The sequence below is a fragment of the Papio anubis genome, chromosome 2 (assembly GCF_008728515.1).
Source record: "Papio anubis isolate 15944 chromosome 2, Panubis1.0, whole genome shotgun sequence".
Taxonomy (NCBI): domain Eukaryota; kingdom Metazoa; phylum Chordata; class Mammalia; order Primates; family Cercopithecidae; genus Papio; species Papio anubis.
This window is the reverse complement of record NC_044977.1, coordinates 44,813,155-44,828,872: the sequence shown is the minus strand read 5'-3', so window position 1 is coordinate 44,828,872 and position 15,718 is coordinate 44,813,155. Positions and strand designations below refer to the sequence as shown.

The window sequence follows — 15,718 nt, the reverse complement described above, 5'->3', positions numbered from 1 at the left end:
CCTGTCCTCAGGTGATCCACCCACCTCGACCTCCCAAAGTGCTGGGATTACAGGCATGAGCCACTGCACCAGGTCGATCACTGGATTTTGATGGGAATGTTGAATGGATGAAATTCATGCAGTTTCCTGGGAATAGAAGTGTTTTGAAAGAACCTCCAGAAAGCTGATGAGGCTGTAATTTGGTGGATATAAATGATGACGCTAATGAAGTTAGGGCTGAGAAGCCATGTGGTTGAGTGAGGATTTGGGGCATGTCTATTATGCTTTCTTTTCTTTTTTTCTTTTTCTTTTTTTAAATACTGAAATATGTTTTGTTGGTTTGGTTTGGTTTGGTTTATATTTTTAAGTAGAGGTGGATTTTGGTGGTCTGGGACTCTATTTTTGTGTCCAGGTCTTTCTGTTTCTTGTTTCCATTACTAGTTTTATAGATTGCCTGCATCTTCATTTTGTCTCCATTAAGGTGGGGTGACCAGAGCTGCTGGCTGTGTTCTAGATGTAGCTGGTTTTATGGTTTTGCACAAGAGTGAGAGGAACCTTTTTGTTTCCCATGCTTGCTCGCTCTCTTTCTCTCTCTCTCTCTCTTGCTGTAGTGATATTTAAAATTTATTTGTGGTTGTGGTCACAACTACACATAGGACTGGTCTTCAAGGAATTGTTTATAATGACAACTTCCTTTTTCCCTTTTCTAGGCCATAATTAACAGCTCAAAGCCTTTTATTGTATAGGTGTAGAATACTTTTTATCATTTTTAGGCTAAAAAGAAGAAAGACACTCTCTTTTTGTGCCTTTAGTCTTACCCACCATGTTTCTTTCCATTCCCTAAGCTTTCCTGCAGTTTATTCCCGTTTGGAGTGAAGATTTTAATAGACCTTTCTGGAGGTCAGTTCTCAGGGCATCCTTTAGAAAGTTATTTATGGAAGGGAGCCACCTGTACTTATGTGGAGCAGACTATGCCTTTTGACCAATAGTGTCTGATTCACTCCTTGAGGTTCTTGACAGTTTCCCCGTGGCTGCCGTCCATCAATGAGAGAAACTGCTCGTGGAGTCCTTGATCTCCAAGGGGCCCACTGGAGTAGTGTGAAGATTTGAGAGCTGGTCTCTAAAGCTTAATGGGGCAAAGTATGACAATGAAGCCTGTTTGCTTTTGGGTGGAATTAAATTTGTGGGGTAATAATAAGTATTTCCTGCTGGTTAGAAATTCTGTTACTTAACAAATGCAGTTTGGTGAATAGTCTTTCAAAGCGTAAGGCTTAGGGTGGCCATGAGGTGGGGAATATAAAGAACCCTTGAAGGTGACAAGGCTAGGAGTTACTGCTCTAGGCCATGAGCGTTCCAGCTGTGTTCTGCAAAACCCTAGGCCTCCTTAGTAGTGACCTGGGGTGGGCCACCTTGCAGCAGCTTCACTTTTATTCATTTTATGTATGAGATTTTAATCAATAACAGCATTTGAACAAAAGCATTACATTGCTAAAACAAAGCAGAGCAAAATAACAAAAACCTTATCACAGTGGCCAGTCCTGTTTAAGCTGTCATGTAAAATTCAGCAGACATTTTCATCTTCCTTTTTAAAAAACAAATAATGCAAATAACATATAAGCTTCTCATTGTGCCTGGCGAGGGATCTCGGTGTTCTCCACCTTCCTCTGTGAGAATTAGAACTAGTAAGGGGAGAGTGAGGGCATGTGTCCTGGTCACATGTGTGTGTATAGATATGTTTGTATCTATATTAGGTCCATGGTATTTAGATGTATCCGCCAAAATGTAAGAAACATCATTTGTATCTCTAATACAGTGATTTTCTTACACTCCTGAGTAATTTTGAAGCATATCTTTTTCTGTTGTAGCTTCTGAAAGTACAGAGAAGCTTAACAGCTCCACTGGCCTCCAGAGCTCCTCAGTCCATCAGACAAAGACAATGCACGCTGCCACGGTGTTCACTGATGGTGGCCCGAGAACACTCCGATCTTTGACGGTCAGTCTGGGACCTGTGAGCAAGACAGAAGGTTTCCCTAAGGACTCCAAAATTGCCACGACTTCAGCTTCAGTCCATCTTTCACCCTCTGCCGTGGAATCAAGAAGAAACAGTAGAGTAACTGGGAATCCAGCGGATGGGGAATTCATTGAACCATCTACAGAAAATGAATTTGGACGTACATCTTTGCATTGGCAAAATGATTCCCCAAGTAAGTATTCCATCTTTACTTGATCTATTAGGGACATTTGTAAATTGTTGAATTTTCTTAGGGGATCTCTTCAAGACCATTTGTAATCTCCAGAGAAAAGTATGCTTTTTAATGGCACTATTGCATTTTCATGGTCACTCTTATGAGAACATTGTGAAGTTAGTCAGACAGGTGTCATTCCTCCTGCTTTCTTATAGATGAGAAAACTATGGCTCTGAGGATTTAAGTAATGGGTGCCTGGCCATCTGGCTCACTCAGTAGAGTTGAGACCTTAGCCTCAGCGTTCTCAGTTCCATCTTCTTTTCACTCTACAGCATGGTCTTCAAGCTGAGAGCTGGCCTGCTCTTTATGTTTTATTTTGTTTTGAAGACAACATCTGGCTCTGTCACCCAGGCTAGAGTGCAGTGGCATGATCACGGCGCACTGTAGCCTCAACCTCCCCAGGCTCAGATGATCTCTCACCTCAGTCTCCGGAGTAGCTGGGACTACAGGTGCATGCCACTCCACCCAGCTAACTTTTCTGTTTTTTGTAGAGATAGAGTCTTGCAATGTTGCCCAGGCTGGCCTTGGGCTCTGGCCCTAAGCAATCCTCCCGCCTTGCCCTCCCAAGGTGCTGGGATTACAGGCATGAGCCACTGTGCCCAGCCTGGCCCACTCTTTAAACTAGCTTCAGTTATTTTGTGTACACATTGTCTTTCCACATAAATGTGCAGATGTAAATATTGTTCCCAAATTCGTGGTTTAGCTTGATCCTTTAATTGATTTTTGTTTCTGCTATACTTTGGTATTAGAATAACCTTTATTCATAAGAGAACGGCTTTAGGAAAGTGCTCTGACTGTGCGCTATGTTTATGTGCATTGTATTTGTTGTATGTAACCACACACTCACTCTCTCAAACACTTTCTATGGGAAAGAGAATGAAACACGCAAGCCTATAGGTTACTCTGCTACTTGCACATGCTGTTTCGAAAGTCCCCTATTCAGCAAGTTATCCTTTTTTGTATTGCTACCTTGCTGCCACCCAAGAGTTTTGAAATAATTATTTAGAATATGATAGTGCATAATACATTTAATAAACACCATACCAGGTTCCTTGGCAAAGAATCTTTCCCTAGAGAGGTCTCACTTCTTTGTTGCCAAGGGATCTCTTTCATATCTATGTCATGGCCTTTTTTCCTATGATACCTTACAGCCTTTGGAGAACATCAGCTTGCCAGCAGCTCTGACGTGCAAAATGGAAGTCCCATGTCTCAGACCGAGACTGTGTCTAGGTCAGTCGCACCCACAAGAGGTGGAGCGAGCACTGAACACTGGCTCTTGACCAACAGCACAACATCTGCAGATGTGACAGGAAGCTCTGCTTCATACCCTGAAGGTGTGAATGCATCAGTGTTGACCCATTTCTCAGACTCTACTGTACAGTCTGGAGGAAGTCACACAGCGTTGGGAGATAGGAATTATTCAGAGTCTTCATCTACATCTTCCTCGGAAAGCTTGAATTCATCAGCACCACGTGGAGAACGTTCGAGTGAGTTTTTCCATTGCATGCAACTGTGCCCCATGGAGGAGAGAGGGACTCACGATGCTTATGAAATCCGTGGCATATTAAAACCATGCATGAGGGCCAGGGGTGGTGGCTCACGCCTGTAATCCCAGCACTTTGGGAGGTCGAGGCGGGTGGATCACCTGAGGTCAGGAGTTCGAGACCAGACTGACCAACTTGATGAAACCCCGTCTCTACTAACAATACAAAAAATTAGCCAGGTGTGGTGGTGGGCACCTGTAATCCTAGCTACTTGGGAGGCTGAGGCAGGAGAATTGTTTGAACCCAGGAGGTGGAGGTTGCAGTGAGCTGAGATCACACCACTGCACTCCAGTCTGGGCAATCAAAGTGAAACTCTCCCCCCGCCCCCCCCAAAAAAAGCATGAGTGAATGAAAGAACTCCTCAGGCCCCTCCACCTTTCTTCCTTATTTCCCAGGCCCTTATTCTGGCTGGTTGATACAGATACACCTATATATCCCCCAGTTTTTTCTGGTACATCTCTGAGAAGCTGTTCTTGCCACTTCGTCTTCCCACACATAGCTCAGGGACTTCTCTGTCCACATCCTCTCATTCCCTGTGGCCAACCCATAACTCCATACCTGCCTCAGTCACAGAGCTTCTGGAAGGTGAAAATCTCACCTTCTTGTTAGTAGTTGTCGGCGCATTCATTCAAATAAATTCTCTCTTTTTAAAAAAAACAGCTTTATTGAGGTATTTCACATTCCATTGTATTTGCCCATTTAAAGGACACAATTCAGTGATTTTTAGTGTAGTCACAAAGTTGTGCAGCATCACCACTGTCTAATTCCGGAACATTTCCATCACCCCACGAAGAAACTCCAAACTCATCAGCAGTCACCTCCCATTCTCCCCTCTTCCAGTCCCTGGCAATCACTCCTGTGTTTTCTGTCTCTGTAAATTTGTCCATTCGAGACATTTCCTATAAATGAAATCATACAATATGTGGTCCTTTGTGTCTTTCCCTTAGTGTCATGTTTTCAAGGTTCATTCATGTTGTATCACAACTTCATTCCTTTTCGTGGCTTACTAATATGCCATGGCAGGGATATGCCACATTTCGTTTATCAATTGTCATCGATTGATGGATGTTTAGGTTGTTCCCACCTTTTGACTATGATGAGTAATGCTTTGGTGAACCTTCGGGTGCAAGTGTATATGTGGTCGTAAATTTTCAATTCTTTAGGAAGGGCCAGGTTATGTGGCTGTGGCTGTTCTATTTTTAACCTTCTGAGGAACTGCCGAACTCGTTTCCAAAGTGGCTGCATCATTTTATTTTCCCACCAGCAGTGTACAAGTGTTCTAATGTTGCTACATCTTTACCGACACTTGTAATTATCCATCTTTTCTGATTATAGCCATCTGAGTGGGGGTGAAGGCATCTCATTGTGGTTTTGACTTGTATTTCCCAGTTGACTAATAATGCTGAGCATCTTTTCATGTGCTTCTTGGCCACTTGTATGTCTTCTTTGAATATGTCTATTCCAATCTTTTGACTATTAAAATTGGGTTATTTGACTTTTTATTATTAAATTGTAAGAGTTCTTTGTGGCTGGCTGTGGTGGCTCACGCCTGTAATTCCAGCAGTTTGGCAGACTGCGGCGGGCGAATCACTTGAGGTCAGAAGTTCAAGACCAGCCTGGCCAACATGGCAAAACCCTGTCTCTACTAAAAATACAGAAATTAGCCAGACACAGTGGCACATGCCTATGATCCCAGCTACTCGGGAGGCTGAGGCAGGAGAATCGCTTGAACCTGTGAGGCGGAGGTTGCAGTGAGCTGAGATCGTGCCACTGCACTCTAGCCTGGGTGACAGAGACACTGTCTCAAAAAAAAAAAAGTTCTTTGCATAATCTGGATACAGTCCTTTATCAAATATATAATTTGCAGACATTTCTCCTGTGGGTTGTCTTTTCTCTTTCTTGATGGAATCATTTGTAGCACAAAAGTTTTTAAATTTGAAGAAGTCCAATTTGTCAATTTGAGAAAATTTTTCTTTTGATGTTTCTTTTTAATAATGCTTTGGGATAATTTTTTAAAACAATTCTCAGAAGTCTTTTATCAATGTAAAGTATATTCTGACTAAAGCAAAAATGTATTAGCTTATCATTTAAGCTTTGAATAGGTTTAAATTCTTACTTCTCAAGTCACTAGTAATAGCTTCATTTCCCCCATATGAGAATCCTAATTGATGAGGAAGATTAGCATTTATTAATACTCGTGTGATGTGGAAAAGCATGCATTTATCATGAAAAAATACCACACATACGAGCGGGGGATATTTATGCTCTTTTATGTCTGTGCCTGGAAAACGCATTATCTGTCTCCTAAGCAAAAGGAATCATTTTTCACCCTCACTACTGTGGAGGTCAGGACTTCTACCTTCTCAAACCAGGATCTTGAGTTTCATAGCCTTTCCCTTTTACATCTCTTCAGTACCCTCTTCTCTACAATTAATGCTCAGTTGGTTCAAGAGGAAAATATGATTTCAGTGTGATCAGATCTTGGAGTTCAGTTACAAAGAGCTAGATAGAAAGTAGCCACATTCCTGAAACCATCTCACTGTGGATTAACACAATGCTTTATCTCGTTCCCTCAGAGTCACCCAAAGCTGACGGGTTCTGCACTCCAGCCTTTTAGAGTTCTTGACCCGCTGCCTTTTTTGCATTCAGATTCAGCCCCTCCATTTCATGTCTGACTCTCTCTCTACTTTGTTGAGCCTGTAACCCTGATGTGGTCATTGGCCTAAATTTCATTTAACAGAGAGTTTAGGATCTCCCTATCCAAGGCCTTTTTCTCTTTGCCCAGAGAAATCATACTCAGTTAGATCCTGCTCTTGAGCCTCTCCTGGTTGGCTCTCCACAGGTCTCGAGCCCTTCAGCCTGGCTTGAGTTGCATCCCTCTCTGGCTTCTGGCTTTCTCAGTGATGCTCGTGGCCCATGCTCATTCCTGTCTCTTGTCATTTCAAACCTATCCCAAAATGAATTTAGCCAACACTCAGCTTTACACTGTTTTCCATCAAAGCATGGCCGTGGGGTACTGACAACCAGTCTGGGCTGGGAATGTGAATAAGAACCAGAAAAGAGCCTGTTTTTTTGTTTGTTTGTTTGTTTGTTTGTTTTGTTTTGTTTTGTTTTTGTACAGCCAGATTAGGAAGGATTTAGGCCAAGGAGAATTGGACCTCATTTTCATCATTTCTGAAAAGAAGGGTTTATCTCATAATCTAACAATCTAAGATTAGTTCTAAGACCCTTTAGATTTGTAGCATAAACATATACCCAAAAGAGAATGAAAAGAACATTTATTCATGTGTCATCTTCCCTATTCCATCCCCATCAATGGAATAAAACACATGCATTTTAAAAAATGAAAGAAGACAAAAAACAAGCCCACCTTTCACCCCCAACCCCAGGCTATTTCTTTGCCATTGTACTAATGCTCTGGAATGACCGGCCCTGTGGCCATTCATGTATTCCTGGTCCTTCCAGAAGGAAGAGCCTTCCACGGAGGACTATGGCCTTCCTCCTGGGCCTTGTGCAAATGTCTAAAGCCCCAGTAGGGTTATTAGTCTTTCACCCACTGTTTACCTCCTCACCACCACTACCAATTTCTCTGACATAAACTCTATTTATTCTGTATCACTGAGCAAAAATCCAGTATCAATCCCATTACTAAAGTAACGTACCCTCCTATAAATCCAGGGTGCCTGAACAGATGTGCTGATCCACAATTCCTCTTGAGGTTTCAATCACTGAGCCATGTTTACAAGAGCAACAGACATCTCAGATAAAGACCCTAAGAGTACAGGGAAGTGTCTTGGCTCCCATGGCCCAGGAAGTGAGGCTTGGTGCACAATCCTGTTGCTGCAGCCCTGCATTTTTCAGCCATCCTCTTTCGCTCTACTTTTAGCCTTGGAAGACAGCCAAGAGCCGGGCCAAGCGCTTGGTGACAGTTCCGCCAATGCAGAGGACAGGACTTCTGGGGTGCCCTCTCCCGGCACCCACACCTTGGCTACTGTCACTGGAAACGGGGAACGCACACTGCGGTCTATCACCCTCACCAACACCAGCATGAGCATGACTTCTGGGGAAGCGGGCAGCCATGCAGCGACCATGCCCCAAGAAACAGAGAGCGCCTCTCTGCACGTGAACGTGACGGACGACATGGGCCTGGTCTCACGGTCACTGGCTGCCTCCAGTGCCCTAGGAGGTGGGATGTCTTCCACAGTCTCTTTTAACACATCCCTTCAGCTCATCTATTAATTTACTCACAGTCCTGGGATGATTCAGTTAGCTGTCAAGCCAGAAAGTGCCTTATAAGCTCTTTATGGAGAGAACTTTCTAGGTTCTCCCACGTCAGGAAGGTGAACACCCCTCCCCAATTCCCACCCCCAGCCCTCCACACACACTCACCTCAGGAATTTGGGATAGTGTCTGCTGGGAGACTTAAAATAAGAGACTAACCACTTGTGGCTGAGGTCAATCTCCTAGGAAAGAAATATCTCATTCTACAGAATGGCAAGTTGGGAAGGTTTTCATTTTTTCATTTAGACATAACAGTTATTCTATTTGGGGTCTTAAGAGCTTTTCAGATAGCAGTTTGCTTTTATCGAAAAAGGCATGTGGAGGGAATTTGGAACTCCTCTCCATTTTTAGACTCTTAGTCCCCACTTCTCTTTTGTTACCATTTCCACTGCCAATACCACTGCTTCTGTCAGAAGGTCAGACTGCTCAGAGGAGACACTGACCACTCCTGCCTGCCCACAATGTCTTTGTTCAGAGTGCTCACCATTGAAAGCCACCTCTCCAAAGCAAGTGTTTCACCCACTTGAATTCATTGAGTTCCAGGACACTGAAAGTCTGTTTGATAGTGTATATTTCAGAGATTTGTTGTTCTTTTATTTGACCTAACTTTGGCTTTTCCCTTTACAGTCACTGGGATTAGCTACGGTCAAGTGAGTGGCACAGCTACTGAACAAAGGACTTCCAGTGACCACACAGACCACACCTACCTGTCATCTACTTTCACCAAAGGAGAACGGGCGTTACTGTCCATTACAGATAACAGTTCATCCTCAGACATCGTGGAGAGCTCAACTTCTTATATTAAGATCTCAAACTCTTCACATTCAGACTATTCCTCCTTTTCTCATACTCAGACTGAGAGAAGTAACATCTCATCCTATGACGGGGAATATGCTCAGCCTTCTACTGAGTCGCCAGTTCTGCATACATCCAACCTTCCATCCTACACACCCACCATTAATATGCCAAACACTTCGGTTGTTCTGGACACTGATGCTGAGTTTGTTAGTGACTCCTCCTCTTCTTCCCCCTCCTCCTCTTCCTCCTCCTCCTCCTCTTCTTCTTCTTCTTCAAGACCTCCTTTGCCTCTGCCCTCTGTGTCACAATCCCACCATTTATTTTCATCAATTTTGCCATCAACTGGGGCCTCTGTGCATCTACTAAAGTCTACCTCTGATGCATTCACACTATTGTCTTCCTCACCATCACCTTTACCAGTATCCTTAACAACATCTACATCTGCCCCACTTTCTGTCTCACAAACAACCTTACCACAGTCATCTTCTACCCCAGTCCTGCCCAGGGTAACAGAGACTCCTGTGACTTCAGTTCAGACATCAACAATGACATCATTTATGACAATGCTCCATAGTAGTCAAACTGCAGACCTTAAGAACCGGAGCACCCCACACCAAGAGAAAGTCATTACAGAATCAAAGTCACCAAGCCTGGTGTCTCTGCCCACAGAGTCCACCAAAGCTATAACAACGAGCTCTCCTTTGCCTCCATCCTTAACAGAGTCCTCCACAGAGCAAACCCTTCTAGCCACAAGCGCCAACTTAGCACAAATGTCTCCAGCTTTCACCACCACCATTCTGAAGACCTCTCATCCTCTTAGGACCACTCCTGGCACCCTGTCAAGCACAGCATCTCTGGTCACTGGTCTTACAGCCATACAGACTACAGCTGGAAAACAGCTCTCGCTGACCCATCCTGAAATTCTAGTTCCTCAAATCTCAACAGAAGGTGGCATCAGCACAGAAAGGAACCAAGTGAATGTAGATGCTACCACTGGATTGATCCCTCTGACCAGTATACCCACATCAGCAAAAGAATTGACCACAAAACTTGGCGTTACAGCAGAGTACAGCCCAGCTTCACATTCCCTCGGAACATCTCCTTCTCCCCAAACCACAGTTGTTTCCACAGCTGAAGCCTTGGCTCCCAAATCTGCCACCTTTGCTGTTCAGAGCAGCACACAGTCACCAACAACACTGTCCTCTTCAGCCTCAGGTAAAACACAGTCATGCAAGCACATGTTAACTGCAAGGCCCAGTCCAGCACTGAGAGCTACATGGGGCTCGGGGTTCATGTGAATTTGTAGAAATGGCTGGCATTTGAAATAGCCTCTGTTTTGTGACCTAAAATGCTTCCTGTTTAAACACTTAAAGTGTAAAAGAAGGTCATGGGTAGGCCTAATTTTCTCACCCCTGTGTTGCATAATGCTTCCTGAATAAAGAGGAAAGGATGCATTGGCCATGTGTCACATCAGTAGATGGTACAATTGCAGCTTTTAGTGTCCTGTAGTTGTAAGAGCTTTTCAAGCATGCCTTTAACTCCTCAGAGGTCAGAGGAGGGTAGTGAAGCAGGATTGCAGGGTGGAGAAACTCAAGTAAAGAAGCTTAGATGGCCTGGCTGGACAGGGATCAACTGGGTATCTGCTTCTGGATTAGATCTCAGAGTCTCTTGAGTCAGGGGCTCCCCAGTCACCAGGGGGCTTCTTGGTATCACTGGGTTTCTCTTGATCCAGGGAAGCCCAAGCTCCTTTGTCTCCCAAAGAATGTGTGGCTAGTTGATAAATGGGAGTGGGGAGACATGTAAATGAAAAGATGGTGAACTAACCTTTTCCCACAGTGACTGCACGGCCAGGGCTCCTTTATATCACACTTAGGGTTGTTTTTATAGCCATGTTGAAGTTGCTGGTACCAGGAAAGTAAAGTCAGCCCAATAATCCTTTGTCATTTAAGGAACAGTAGAAGGAAGTAGGATGATGCATCTTTTCATGTCATGTTCAAAATTACACTTTTGGCTTGTCCAGACACGGGAAAGGAAAACTGCTGTTGGAGAAGGAGTGAAATGGAAACTGGCGTCTTAGGGAAGAAGGAAAGAAGAGATGATGCTTTGTAGTGGCTGGAGCAGAAAGCTCAGTGAGCAGTACAGTTCCAACCTGTCAACCACAATCAACCTGGACTGGAGGCTCATAAGCAAACCATCCCCATGCCAGCCCAAGAGAAAGGCCAGGGCACGTGTGCACACACGCACACAGAGTAAATCTTCTAGCAGGGGGATGAGTTGATCAGAGATCCTTTTCCCCCCTAAAATGTGCTTTCAGTTGACATTGATTCAAGTCGAATTTTCTAAGTGTCACCAAAGTGATATAATCATCAATCCTGAATGGAGTGACCTGTAAGCTGCATTTGATTAGAATCAGTTCTTGCATTCAGAGATCCCATTGTCTAACATTTATATCTGAACACAAACTAGTACCAGGACGCAGTCCCACTGCACCTCTGGGAAACCCATTTTTAGTTTTGTAATGTTGCCTTTCAGGGCAAGTAAACAAAAATAAGTAAGAATCAAATATTAGCTGGGAGAATTAAATATTTACCTAGAGCCGCCTTTACATTTCCTGTGTGGTTAACTGCTTTACTCCTGGAATGTGTTTGCAGTCAACAGCTGTGCCACGAACCCTTGTCTTCATGATGGCGATTGCATCGCAGACAACACCAGCCGTGGCTACCACTGCAGGTGCCCGCCTTCCTGGCAAGGGGATGATTGCAGTGTAGGTAAGAGAAAAAGTAATGCCCAGTGGTCTACACTATAGTAGCACATTAGGCTACCCAATAAACTCCTTTTTCCTCCAAAATGTGGACGAATAGACTGTTTTAGTTAATACCCTGCTTACTTGAGAGTTAGCACGCTTGAGGTTGTGATCTGCAGGAGAATGTCAGGAACTGTAGTGTGGCATGGACTGTAGTGTGGCACTGACAGACTTCCTGATCTGTGTCTGTTCCCGACACTTCTGCCACACTGGACCCTATTCCTGCCCCTGGACTTTACTGCGCTGATGCCTCAGCCTGGAATCCGCCTGCTGCCGCCCTAATCTATTAATTAAAGTCCTTCCAGTTGTAGTCCAGATGTTATGTGAAACAGTCTTTAATTCTCCCCTCCATTAAAATTTGCTGTTTTCCCCATATATGCAAATCTTGTCTTGTATTTACAGTTGTTTATATGGCCACCTCCACCCTCAATAGATGGCAAGCCCCCTGAGGGCAAGGGTGTTCTCATATTCATCCTTTGGGGTCTCACCACACCTAGCACATTTGGCCCTTACTAAGTACTTGCTATACTGGGTTATGGTTTTGCTGTTTGCTACAGATTCAAGATGGTCTTCTTTTCTCCTCTACAGATGTGGATGAATGCCTGTCGAACCCCTGCCCATCCACGGCCACATGCAACAATACTCAGGGATCCTTTATCTGCAAATGCCCGGTTGGGTACCAGTTGGAAAAAGGGATATGCAATTTGGGTAAGAGACTTGGTCTATTTCGGACTTTATTCTGTACCATAATATATTTTACAAGGTAACGTTTGTTATTTTTCTTCCTAATCAAAATCAGTAGTTGTCCAAGGTACATTAAGGAATATAGAAAAAAAGTGGAAGCTCTTGTCCGTTATTCTACTACCTGGAGATAAAGCACCCTCCTTTGCGTTATGTTTTTGATGTGCAGTATATTTTTACATAGTTGAAATCATAGGACATTTGTATAAACTTTATATCTTAAACATTTTCCTATGTTGTTAAAAACATTGTACAAACATCTTAATGAATGGATATTATGCCATCATTTGTGTATAATATTATTTGCCTAACCACTCCACCCTGGAGCTAGGGAAAAAAAAAATCAAAAGGATTATTCTGACTACATAGTAAAAAAAGAAAAAAGAAAGAAAGAAAAGAGAGAGTAAAACTCTGATTGTCCTACCACATTCACACATTCTTTCGGTTTTTAAAAGTGACCTTCGTGCTCTTGCTCACAGGCAGATGCGTTCTGAGTAAGCTGCTATCCTAATTGTATCGCACAATTTGTCATATTTTGTTCGCTAATTTGATAGATTCATGAAGCTGTTTGATTTTGAAAATAATCTCCATTTTACAAGTTAAAAAGCAAACAAACAAACCAAACAAAAGCCAAGGCCCTCACAAGGTGCTGAGTGGCCAAGCTTACTTAACGCGTTGGTGGGAAGCCTAGTTTCCAGCCCACAGCTCTTTCTATTACACCATAATGTGTTAATTTCAGGAGCTTTCTTGCTTGCAGGGTGTGACCCTTGTTAGAATACCAAGTTTAATGCATAACTTGTTGAAGAAGTTAGAAATGAAAGATACAGAGTTTTTTTTTTTTTTTTTTTGAGACAGAGTCTCACTCTGTTGCCCAGGCTGCAGTGCAGTGGCACCATCTCAGCTCTCTGCAACCTCTACCTCCCAGATTCAAGCGATTTTCATGCCTCAGCCTCTGCGTACCTGGGGTTACAAGTGTGAACCACCATGCCTGGCTGATTTTTGTAGTTTTAGTACAGAAGGGGCTTCGCCACATTGGCCATGCTCTCGAACTCCTAACCTCAAGTGATCTGCCTGCCTTGACCTCCCAAAGTACTGGGATTACAGGTGTGAGCCACTGTGCCTGGCCAGATACAGAATTTCTAAGCTCAGTAAGGAAACTGGCAGATAAAATAACTCATCTTTCAATTGTCTTAAATTGCCCAGTGTGACACTTAACACACAAAAAGCGCTCAGTGTTTTTGAGAGAGCAAATGTCTGTATCCTTTGAAAGTGCTATTAGCTGTGGGCTGAAGGGAATTTTTAAGAAGTACCCTACCAAAATCATGGTAGAATTTTGAAATTTGTTTAAAATACAAAGATCAAGTCAAAACATTATTTCAAAAAGAAGGATCTAGAAATAGAGACATCAGTCAAAATCAAGAATTTCTCTCATTCTGGCCTGGCTCAGTGGCTGATGCCTGTAATCCCAACACTTTGGGAGGCCGAGGCGGGCTGAACCCTTGAGATCGGGAATTCAAGACCAGCCTGGTCAACATGGTCAAACCCTGACTCTACTAAAATTACAAAAATTAGCCAGGCATGGTGTTACACACCCAAGTAGTCCTAGCTACTTAGGAGGCTGAGGCATGAGAATTGCTTGAACCCGGGAGGCGAAGGTTGTAATGAGTCGAGATTGCACCACTGCACTCCAGCCTGGGCCGTACAGCAAGACTCAGTCTCAAAAAATAAAAAATAAAAAAAATAAAAAAAATAAAAAGAATTTCTTTTATTCTAATAATGCACTTGCGTTTTAGTAAACTATTTAGCCACATCCTAAGAAATAGCCAGGAGTTTTCAGTTTAAGAACAGAGAAGCTGGAAATGATTTTGTTTTTAAGGATTGTGGGGAAAGTATATTTGCCCAGGACTCAAATGATTTGCTTCCAGCTCAAGGGCCACTACCTATAGCATATGGCTCCTGAGCCCTAATTTCCTCATCTGTAAAATCAGATTACCATCGGTCCTGCTTCCCACTCAAGATTATTGTGAAGATCAAATAAAGTAATATATTTGAGCAAGCTTTGAAAATGGTAAAGAGCTGTCCAGATGGGAGGTATCATTTAACTTTAGTCTTCAAACTCTCGGACCAGAATTGAAAGCATTGAAAACAATAAACTGCTCTGAGTGCAAAGTAATAATTATGGCTCTTTCCCAAAAAAATCATTTAGATAACATATGGAAATCAACATTTCAATTGTAAGTAAAAATTCTACTTAAAGCCAGGTGCTGTAACTGCAGGCATAAAGGTGTAATAAGTGTCTTTAAAAACAACAACAACAACAAAGAACCCTGCCTGGAGTGAGTGCAGGGTTTGGATGAAACCGAGATATCTTTATATTCACACAGAAAGCAGAGGCCACATTTACTGTCCTGACTCAGAATAGACCTATGAACCTGACATTTGCAATATGAATTTCTATACAGAGAGTCTGGGTATCAGCCTAGACATGTGAGATGGAAAAGTGAAGAAGCGGGACCGTAGTTCTGGAAGCCTGTGTGCAGAGGGTCCCACAGGTAGCATGGCTCAGGAGGAGAACAGCACTATGGCATTCACAATCATCTTTCCCTTTTCAAGTCATTTAGCTTCATTGTTCGTAAACCTCAGAGGAACATGCAAATTAGAGCATGCTGAAATGCTTTCATTTGGCCAAGAATGTTTTCAGAGAGCTCCCTGCTGCTCAGAAAGAGTCCTAAGCAGCTGGCTTCACTGAACTGTAGAACAAGCAAAAAGATGTTAAGTAAGGATTAAGCGCTTTAGACAGTAAGTGTAAGATGTTAAATGTTTTCCCTGGCTCATTTGTGGGTCTTTTTCTCAATTCAGCATGCAAGCTTTTGGGGAAAGAGCAGCTTCATGGACTTCTGTGTCTTGAGTTATTTTTTTTTCCATCTGGAGGGAAAGATAAGCATTTAATATCAAGGAAGATAAGAGCCAGCAATAAAACACGCCATACTAAATTTTGGTTGCCTGCCCATTTGTAAGTCCCATTCTCCTCTGGCCCAATCAGCACAAATTGATGTTAACTGGAATTTTATTTTTTGAGTGAAATGGGCCTTGAAAATGAGGCTGCTTTTTTTCATTTCCGAACCCAACAGTGTCTTAAATATGGGCTGTTTTCATTATGTGGCTTCTAATCATGGAGTTGGCAGCCCCATGGAGTATAGGCCCAAGACAAATGCTTGGCACCTTTCTTTCTCTCAAGCCCCTTGGGTGTCCTTAGGATATCAGATTCCTCAGGGCACGGAGGTTATAGGGGAAAGAAGAGCTTTGAAGATGGACACGCATATGCT

The 15,718-nt window shown here is 43.1% G+C and overlaps 1 protein-coding gene across 3 annotated transcripts in view; it reads left to right on the top strand.

Moving 5' to 3' along the window:
• Positions 1 to 15,718, top strand: part of HEG1 (heart development protein with EGF like domains 1) — an 89,279-nt gene that overhangs the window by 32,874 nt on the left and 40,687 nt on the right. For 2 of the 3 annotated variants that reach the window (XM_009200144.3, XM_021934138.2), the window contains exons 4-9: positions 1,845 to 2,183; positions 3,377 to 3,712; positions 7,656 to 7,955; positions 8,678 to 10,063; positions 11,500 to 11,616; positions 12,240 to 12,359. In XM_009200144.3, coding sequence (XP_009198408.3) covers positions 1,845 to 2,183; positions 3,377 to 3,712; positions 7,656 to 7,955; positions 8,678 to 10,063; positions 11,500 to 11,616; positions 12,240 to 12,359 — 2,598 coding nt within the window. The remainder of the gene's footprint in view (positions 1 to 1,844; positions 2,184 to 3,376; positions 3,713 to 7,655; positions 7,956 to 8,677; positions 10,064 to 11,499; positions 11,617 to 12,239; positions 12,360 to 15,718) is intronic. The other variant, XM_021934137.2, reaches the window with a different exon arrangement.